The sequence below is a fragment of the Carassius auratus genome, chromosome 3 (assembly GCF_003368295.1).
Source record: "Carassius auratus strain Wakin chromosome 3, ASM336829v1, whole genome shotgun sequence".
NCBI classification, from domain to species: domain Eukaryota; kingdom Metazoa; phylum Chordata; class Actinopteri; order Cypriniformes; family Cyprinidae; genus Carassius; species Carassius auratus.
The window spans coordinates 14,793,932-14,804,387 of record NC_039245.1 but is presented as its reverse complement, the minus strand read 5'-3'; the positions used below and the strand labels follow the sequence as shown (position 1 = coordinate 14,804,387).

The following is a 10,456-nucleotide window of genomic DNA, read 5'->3' as shown; positions in this document are numbered from 1 at the left end:
CATACACTTTTATATACATAGTACGATCAAGTACACTTTTACTATGTCATTAGTAGCACTTTGTCCACATAAAAAAAAAATATATATATAGCACTTAATTGTACTGCAAAAGCAAAGCATGCTTTCATGTAACATGCTTATTTATTTTGGGCTAGTCAACTTGTCAAGGATGAAAACTCAAGGTCCAAATGCTAGTGCCAGAAGTTTGTCAGTGTTGTCCTGCAGATGAAAGCAGGATCTAGTAGCACAGAAAAGACAACAGACAGAACCGAACTGTCGGTGAATGAGTAGACTAATCCAAAAACATTCACAGAGATAAAGGCAGGACACAAACACAGGAGCTAGCTAAATTTATAGCAGTATAGTATAAATACACACAGATGTAACTCATGTTTACATCATTGCTCTAACTGTAAACCAACAGGAAGTGATAATTTTGCACACTGCAAGTCATTTAAAAAATAAATTAAAATATTAGACTATTTCAGTGTCTTGATGGAATGACTTTATTGTACTTACTTTAAATTATCAGTGTTGTGCTGCTGTAGCTTTAGATGAGCTCACGATTGACTGAGGTCGGAGGTCAAGGTCAAGGTCAGCCATTTTGTGTTGACATCATTGTAGTCCTTAAGTGTCACCACAGTCAGCACTTAAGAATCAGTCTTAGACTTAAAGTCATTTTTAGCTTCTTTATAGAAGTCTCCTACTCTTAGAAAAGTCTTACTTTTTTCTAAGAGTCTTTTTACACTTAAGTCAAAGCTTAAGACTACTTGTTTGAGAGAAAGGACCACAGGTGCTTAGGAGGTTATAGTTCTCGCCTTGGAGCGTCTGTCAGAACGCAGGACAGGAGGCAGGAATCAGTTTGAACAGTTTACTGAACTTTCTTCAGCAGCACAGACATACATTCGACAGCAACATTGCCACACTTTACAATATAGGTACAAAGTTGGATGCAGCAGTTGGCACTCAGCTTATGTTTATGGAGATGGTAGATTTAGATCATAATCATAAGCATGTTGGTTGTGTGTGTGTGGCTGCAAATAAACAAAACAGTAATCAATGTTACATAAAGCATAATTATTGATGTGGATTAGCTAAGCATCATGTCTAGCACAATACAACAGCTTAACCAGGCTGAATCATAACTTAGAAGTCACAATTTCTTCACTTATTAAATTGTACATAACAAATAATAAGGTATGTGTTTCAATAATCCAAGAGCAACACTTCAATCTCTAACAAACAACGTGCATGAACATTTTACAATGACGTTCATCCAATACTAACGATATGGCATGACTCATCAATTCTATCGAGTGGATGTATTACCCAAATACTCGATTATTTCTAGATATTCACATATATAATAAATCTTAAACAAATGATGAAAAATTAGAGACTCACTTTTCTCAAATGGACGCACACAGTTATTAATAATTAACCCCAACACTGCATCGCGACTTCAGGAACAGTTTTCCTGTGGCGTAGCTGTTATTGTCATGTGCAATCACTTCCAGCACATCTACTAAAAGCCACTAGATGGCGCTTTTGCGCTACCTTTGTAACAGCCGCCCCCACATTTGCAGTGTAAATGTGTTCCAATTGAATTTTAATCATCATTAGGCAGTTCAGGCAGCTTAATTAACCTTACCACAGGTCTGGTAAAACTCTTGTTATCGACTTTCACCTCAGCTGCTCTTACATGTCCATCAGCACTAGGAAACACCCTCACCACTTTGCCAACTAACCATAGAGCCCTTGGCAATTGGGGATCAACCATCATCACGACAGACCCCTCTGTAAGATCCGCAGTAGTTCCTTGCCATTTCTGCCTCAGCTGCAGACCAGGTAAGTAGTAACTTATAAACTTGGCCCAGAAGTGATCCACCAGTATCTGACTTTGTCTCCACCGTCTGCGGCTTAGGCGTTCAGAATCTTGGTAGACAACTTGCGGAAATGAACTACTGGGCCGCCCCATCAGAAGATGATTTGGTGTTATTGGGTCAACATCTGAGATGTTGGATGACACATACCCCAACGGTTTAGAATTCAAGATCGCTTCCACCTCAATTAAAACTGTTCTGAGTACTTCCTCGGGAACGCTCTGTGCTCCAATTGTGGTGCTAAGTGCTGCTTTCACAGAGCGAATCTCTCGCTCCCACACTCCTCCAAAGTGTGGAGCTGTTGGAGGATTGAAGTGAAAGTTGATCTGATGTTTCGCCAGCAAACCTTGCAGGTCAGTACTCATAACAGAGAAAGCCTCTCTCAACTCTTTCTCTCCTCCTCTGAAATTTGTCCCTTGGTCTGAGTAAAGCTCAGCAGGGGTACCACGGCGTGCGGTAAACCTTCGTACAGCCATCAAGAAGGCATCTGTATCAATGGAGGTGAGTACGTCCAGATGCACTGCTCGAGTGGTAAGGCATTTAAATATAATACCCCACCGTTTTTCTGTACGCCTGCCAATCTTCACCTGGAATGGCCCAAAGCAGTCCATCCCAGTGGAATAAAATGCTGGCTTGAACAAACGGAGTCGAGCAGGAGGCAAGTCAGCCATCTTTGGTACAACAGGTTTAGATCTCAACTTTCGGCACTCCAGACAGGCATACTGGTGCTTCCGGACAGCCTCGCGCCCTCTCAATATCCAGTAAGACCGCCGAAGTTCAGCGAAGACACGCTCTGGTCCAGGGTGGCATAATCTCTGGTCCCAATCCTGGATTAATAATTTGGTGATGTAATGGCCCGGATCTAGCACAATAGGGTGTTTGAAGTTTGGATCCAAATCCTCTGCTCTACGAAGGCGGCCGCCAACTCGGATGATCTCATCTGTTGCATCAAATTCAGGAGCCAGAACAAGAAGGCGACTACTGGAAGGAACTGATTTGTTGGCCTTGAGAAGGTGGTATTCCTCCGGGAAACTTTCGAGCTGGGACTGTTGAATGAGGAAAAGGACTGCCTGCTGATAAGCCCTGGAAGTAGGTGAAACGTCTTGCTCTGCTTTATCATGCTGAAGTGTGCGTGCTGTGGCCTCCACTAGTTCACTCCATGTAGCATACTGACTTGAATCAGGGACAGACTTATCCGAGCTGGTTGAGATGAAATGACAGAACAAGGACCGTCGCAACTCTGTAGGGTCTTCTTCATATGTCCAAGCTGGAGCTTCAGGCCACTCATGAGGTGGTTGCAATAGAAAGGATGGGCCTTGACACCACCTATTTGGTTGTGCTAGTTCCACCAAGGATTTGCCCCTGGTCAGGTCATCTGCTGGGTTAAGGGTGGAGCTCACATACCTCCATGACTGCTGATCTGTGAGCTCTTGGATTTCAGCAATCCTGGTTCCCACAAAGACCTTGAATCGACACGAGTCTGACCGGAGCCATGTCAGGACGGTGGTCGAGTCGGACCACAGGATTGTTCTCTTGATGGGTAAGGTGAGCTCACTGACTATCAGCTTTGCAAGTTGAGCTCCAGTGACTGCTGCACATAGCTCCAGTCTTGGCATGGATTGTTGTCTTTTTGGTGCAACTCGAGATCTGGCCAGCAGGAAAGCCAGGTGAACTCCACCATAGGCATCTTCAGAGCGTAGGTAGGCCACTGATCCATATGCTCTGTCAGATGCATCACAGAACACATGGACCTCTCTTGTCACATCTGGCTGGTCCATTGTTGTGGGAACATAGCAGCGAGGTAAGGTAATACAAGATAATTCAGGCAGTTCTGATACCCATGCATTCCAGGCTTGCAGCAGCTCCTCAGGTAGTAATGGGTCATCCCACTCCCTCTGTTTATCCCAGAGTCGCTGTACAATCACCTTGGCTCGAGTTGTATATGGCAATATTAGCCCCAAAGGGTCATACTGTTTGGCCAAAGTACGGTACACAGTACGCATTGTTGTTGGGCCGTAGTCATCCAGTCTATGCTTATAGCCGATGGTATCTGTAGGGCAGTGCCATCTTAGTCCTAATGTAGACTCTTGAATATCAGCAGAGTTTTGGGTGAGCCACAGTTCAGCATTATCTGAGCGAGCTTCTTGAGGAAGATGGCTGAGAATTTCGGGGGCATTACTAGCCCACTGGCGGATCTCAAAGCCCCCTGATGCCAACAGGACTCGCAATTTGTCAAGTAGTTCTTTGGCTTCAGCTTTTGACGGTAGACTCTGTAGACAGTTGTCTACATAGAAACACCTATCTACCGAATTCCTGACATCTTCTTCCTCATTGCTGTGATCGTGCACATGTTTTTGGAGGGCAAAGGTGGCACAACAAGGAGAACATGTGGTGCCAAATGGCAGGACCTGCCACTCATACACCACAGGAGGCACATCACGGCAGAGGTTTCGCCACACAAACCGAAGAAGGGACTTGTCCTCAGGCAGGAGGCAGACCTGGTGGAACATGGCCTTTATGTCTCCACTTATCGCGATGGCATGCTCACGAAAACGAAGCAGCACCCCCAGGAGTGACGGACCGAGGGTTGGCCCAGGAAGAAGAGATTCGTTGAGGTTGCGGCCATGGAATTGGTAAGAACAATTGAATACTAGGCGGTTCTTCCCATTATGATGTACTAAATGATGAGGAATGAACCATGATTCCTCACTCTGTGCAACCTCTTCCTCGGTCAGCTTGCGTACTGAGCCTGCCAGTTCAAGTTTACTGATTTCTGTTATGTATGCTGAGGCTTTGTCTTCATCTTTAGCGAGTCGTTTCTCTGTACCTCGGAGACTTGGCATGACAGCATCTCTAGTTGCGTGAAAAGGGGAAGTATTTCTCTTCCGTAGCAAAGGGGTTGCATAGTGCTGGACCTTGTTATGCTCAACACGGATGGTTTTACTTTCCAGCAGTGAGAGTGCCTCTTGATCCTCTCGTGATCGAGTTACCTGTTTCTCTGATTTGAATGGTAACGTGTCCACCTGCCACAACTTCTCCACATTTCTCAGAAGTTCAGCTGTTTCAGGGTTTACTGAGGTCAGGTAACAGTTCTGGGATCTAGGATGGTGTGGTAGACCTCTGGCTGGGCCTTGTAGTGTCCACCCTAATCTGGTCCGTATAGCAACAGGTCCTCCTGGTGGTCCCAGACGCACTGGTTCTGTTGGAGTTATCAGATGAGGTTGATCAGCTCCAATGAGAAGGAGAGGAGATACTCGATCGAATGGCTCAAGTGGCAAGCCTCTGAGGTGCCGGTACCTTTTCTGTAAGGTGGCTAGTGGGTAGGAATGATCAGCCAGTCCCAGATTCTGAGCAGTGAATGCACCACTAATGTGGTAATTCCGTTTAGGCTGTGAGGCAGATGAAACACTGAAAGAGACAGAGGCTCCTTGAAGTACTTGGGTTTCTTGTCTGATTGTTCTCAATGCCAGTTCCTCAGGGATTCCACGCAAGCCGAGCTTATCTGCTGCTTCACATAGAAGAATAGTCCTCTCAGAGCCATCGTCAAGGACAGCATAAGTCTCCAGAACTCGTTCACGATACTGCAGACAAACTTTCACCACTTTCAGTAATACCCGGCTGCAGTCTGTTGGACGATTCAAGTAAGCAGTGCCAACTGCAGAGCTCAACATACATATGCCCTCTTTACCTGCCTTGGAATTGACTTCATGCAGTATCTGAAGGTGTTGGTTTTGACAAATGCTGCATGGTTTCTTAAGAGTGCAATGTGTAACAGCATGAGATCTACCACATTGTATGCACCTCTTGTTATCAGTAATCCATGTACGGATCTGCTCAGCAGTGAAAGTCTGGAAAGTAGCGCACTGACTTAAGAAATGTTCAGAGCTTTCACAATATGGACAATAAGGTAGCACTTTACCCCTTTTCCTACTTGAGGTGGATGTTTTAGTTCCTGGATCTGGGCCCTTTATCTGTGAGGCAGCTTTGGCACCATGGAGGACCGTGGCTGGTCTGGTTAGGCGGGCTGGCTTGGTTCGGCACTCAGGATTTCCTTTGGTGAATGGTTCGGTATGGCCCTGACACCATGCTTCGTACTGGAGCCACTTAGAGAATTCAGGTAATGTATAAACTGAATCGGACTGATAATACAGGTGTCGGCGGAAGTCTGCACGCAACTCTGGAGGTAGTTTGCCAAGCAGTCTGGCAACATGGGAACCACATTTCAACTCCACTTCTCCCTCTACACCAAGGGTTTCCAACATCCCCACAAGAGCTCTGATCTGTAGTGCAAACCTCTGAAATGCCTCATGATCCCCTCGCTTGATGTCAGGAGCATCCATGACTTGGGCAATTCTTTTGAGGGCTAACTGATGCGGTTGACCAAACCTCTCGTTTAAGGCTTTCATTGTGTCAGAGTATGGGGTGGCAGAGTTCAGATAAGAGTCAGCAATAAGGGAGGCTTCCTCTAATTTGAGATGGTCAACCAATATCTGGTACTTAAAGAGCTCGGTGGTATCAGCTGGCAGTAGATTCTCCAATGACATCTTCAACCTGGCGAATTCTGCAGGATCTCGATGAACCAGCATGGGGATTCGTGGCTTAGGGCCTAGATAGACTTTCTCCTGTGCTAGCAGTGATGTGGGAAAGGTTTCATAAGGCGATGGCTGTGGCTGGCTGTATGGCATTTCTGAGTGTTTAAGCCATGGTTCAGTCTGTTGCACTGATCGTGGAGCATACATAGATTGTTGCTGAGCTGGTGGAGCAACATTCGGCCAGGGTGTAGAATAGGGCCTTGAATACAGAGCTTGAGTTGGAGGGCGTGCGAGGGAAGGATACAATGAACTGCTCTGACCCTGTGTATCTTGTGAAATGGGGTTAGTTCTTATATCCCCTCGGTCAGGTCTGAGTGACGGATTCTGGAATGAGTTTACACAGGCTGGAACATAATGTGCATAGTAGGGCTGTGCTACTGCTCTCTCCACAGCTAATTCCACTGGGTTTGAATAACTGATAGAAGTAGCATAACTGACTGGGAATTCACGCTCTTCCCTAGCTCTGTATGGTGCATCATCACATACAGAAGGTGGTGGTTCAGGCCATGACTCGTCCTCCTGAGGAGGTGGATTTACTTCCAATGTTGTTCTGAGTCTCTGTGGTGTTAGGTGGGTAACTGAATGGGACTCGCCTGAGGACACAGCTGATACTTGGGTCTGGAGTGATGAGACTTGGGATAAGGCTGAGAAGGAGGCTGGTGAGGATGATAAGTGAGCAAGGTTTGAAAGGGGCTGCCTGGTTGCAGGCGAAGAAACTCTGTCATCTCTCAGTAATGGGCGTGTATCTGCATGTGGGATTTCCTCCCCACAGCATTTGGATAATACATGCTGGCGCACTCTATCTCGTAAACTCCGTATGAGCTGGGTGTCCTGGCCAAGCTGAGCTTGAATGTCCTCTAATTCAGCATAAAAGGTTCCCCACTCATCTCTTGTCGAATACTGACTTCCAGGTCTGGCCGATGCTGAACCAGCTGAAGGCACTTTCCTAGCAGTTCCATCACTCTCTGCACTGCACTCCTCTTCTCGTCTAAATGTAGTCTGTGCTGCAGTATCTGCTGTATAAGAGGAAGCCAGTTCTCTGTGGCTGGATACATTTACTTGGTAGTCTGACAATAGGCTGGCAGTCGGACTTGACGTCTTGGCCGCACAGATTCTGGAAGGACTTCACTCTTGTCTTTAGAAGTAGCCATCTTTAACCAAGGTAAGCACTGGATATCCGGCTCGAAGGACCAAATGTTTGAGAGAAAGGACCACAGGTGCTTAGGAGGTTATAGTTCTCGCCTTGGGCGTCTGTCAGAACGCAGGACAGGAGGCAGGAATCAGTTTGAACAGTTTACTGAACTTTCTTCAGCAGCACAGACATACATTCGACAGCAACATTGCCACACTTTTACAATATAGGTACAAAGTTGGATGCAGCAGTTGGCACTCAGCTTATGTTTATGGAGATGGTAGATTTAGATCATAATCATAAGCATGTTGGTTGTGTGTGTGTGGCTGCAAATAAACAAAACAGTAATCAATGTTACATAAAGCATAATTATTGATGTGGATTAGCTAAGCATCATGTCTAGCACAATACAACAGCTTAACCAGGGCTGAATCTAACTTAGAAGTCACAATTTCTTCACTTATTAAATTTGTACATAACAAATAATAAGGTATGTGTTCAATAATCAAGAGCAACACTTCAATCTCTAACAAACAACGTGCATGAACATTTTACAATGACGTTCATTCCCAATACTAACGATATGGCATGACTCATCAATTCTATCGAGTGTGATTATACCCAAATACTCGATTATTTCTAGATATTCACATATATAATAAAATCTTAAACAAATGATGAAAAATTAGAGACTCACTTTTCTCAAATGGACGCACACAGTTATTAGTAATTAACCCAACACTGCATCGCGACTTCAGGAACAGTTTTCCTGTGGCGTAGCTGTTATTGTCATGTGCAATCACTTCCAGCACATCTACTAAAAGCCACTAGATGGCTTTTGCGCTACCTTTGTAACACTACTCCAAAGCACATTTTTAGAAGTTTTATACATAAGGCCAGTAAAACTGACAGACATGATCACTTTCAAACCTGTTGGATTGGTCTTGTTTTTGAACGTCTACTCAGTGATTAAAACAATAAAAGAGTGTGAGTTTGCAGGAGTGATGATATTACTGCACGAGTTCAAAGTGCTCTCCTGCCTTACATTAAAGTTATCATATTTATCTGCTTAGAAAATCGCCATGTTTTATTTTGTGTCACCATACTTACTCTTGTAACTAATCATGTAACAGTCTTTAAAAACAGGGAAAACATGGAAGTGTTTGGTGGCTTCTAAATAATTCCCTGTTTGGATCCTAAGGAATGAATGGTGCTAAGCTAATCGCTAACATAGCGGTGCCGCACACTACAGAAATTAAGTGCATGCGCTGAGACAGGAGAGGTAAGTATCAACTCGTCTAATTTGAGGGAAACATAGTGAAATGTGTAAAAAAGTGGTGTTTTCCTTTAAATACCCTATTCTGTTTCCCTATAGGTTGTTCCAATGCTCCTTACCAATGGGTGATTACTGCGCCATACCTCACGCTACAACTAGATTAAAGAATTTGATCATGCAAATGCTCATTTCAGGGCAATAAGTTTTTTGTGTTGCAGACTAGTTTGATTATTGTTACTTTATTTTTATTGTGGTGAATTGCTAAGTTTTTGTATACGGTGAATTTGTAAAATTTTAATAGTTTTCTCTTTTCTTCAAGTAACAAAGTATCCTCTTAACACCTCAATGGTCTTTCCTGCAAGTGTTACCATCACAGTGCAATTTCTGGCCATGATTGGACCAATGCCGAGGAAAATCTATCTGTTACTATGTTACAACTCATGGTGGTCCTAATTCTGTGAGGAAATGCTGGTGTACTGTTATTCTTGACATTTCTTCAGGGCACACTTCAGAATAGGTAAGGCTATATATGAACATAACTTCCTTAAACACATTCTGAATGCATCTTGACATGCATCACCATTCAGTGAAAATCTCTCACAGGGCTGAAAGGAGACAAAAGATTGACCAGCTGCAACTGCTACATCCAAGATGGCGTCTGCACACAACAGAAATCATGTTTCTATGTGTCATCTTTTGCTTCATTTAGGTGTGGCCTCCGGATTTCTGCTTTCTTGTCCCAAACCATCTTGAGTAAGAAAAGGGCCATGTGGCATTCCTGAAGGCACAGAAGTGCTGATATCAATCAAGACCTGGGCCAGCATGTGTCTACATCGGGGTCTGCTAATTGGTGAAAACATTTGGTTTTTAGTCACATGGTCAAGAAAAGGATGAAATAATATATTATATTATATATTATATATATACATATATATATATATTATATATATATATATAATATATATATATTTATATATATATATATAATATTATAGCGTATTCAATTTCAGCTTCAGTAAACACAGCCATACACAGATTTGCTAAATTAATGCATAAACACGATCTTTCAAAATAATAATTTATTTTCACCAGATGCAGAGGATGAACCAACTCCAGGGTGAGGCTAAAGCGCCAAATCTATTAAATACAAACATCATAAACCTGTCTTTTTAGACAAGAGCCAGACATTGATGTCATGTAAAATATGTTTCATGGGACAGAATCTGTATTTAATGTGATTAACATTATATTAAAACATTATAAATTGATAATTCAACGGCAAATAAATTACGTACAGAAATGTCATTATCATTAACGTTGATCCATCGCACTCTCAAATAACCACTATCGTTATAATCCTGAAGCTGTCTACACTGAGAAATGAACTCTCACTTACATTGTATCTGTGCTCTATTGTTTATGATGAGAGAATTCGTGGAAATCAGTCGGAGAACATCAACAAAGCTGATGAGTTTCAGTTTTTCAGACTCTTTTACCACTTTCTATTAATTTACACTTTGTTAGCATCATACATAATAGATTTAATTTTTTGTGCAGGAGCATTTTTGTCCAA

At 43.3% G+C, this 10,456-nt stretch overlaps 1 protein-coding gene across 1 annotated transcript; it reads right to left on the bottom strand.

Annotated features, from left to right (window-relative positions):
* Positions 1-776: 776 nt before the first annotated feature.
* LOC113055301 (uncharacterized) lies at positions 777-2,698 on the bottom strand. Its single transcript, XM_026221493.1, has 2 exons — positions 1,405-2,698; positions 777-1,034 (listed from the first exon to the last, which is right to left on the bottom strand). Exon 1 carries the CDS (start codon positions 2,552-2,554, stop codon positions 1,610-1,612), a length of 945 nt encoding a protein of 314 aa, XP_026077278.1. The 5' UTR covers positions 2,555-2,698; the 3' UTR covers positions 777-1,034; positions 1,405-1,609.
* Positions 2,699-10,456: the final 7,758 nt, after the last annotated feature.

Coding starts and splice junctions, on each gene's coding strand:
- LOC113055301 (XM_026221493.1), bottom strand. CDS start 2,554: ATGGCTGACTTGCCTCCTGCTCGACTCCGTTTGTTCAAGCCAGCATTT.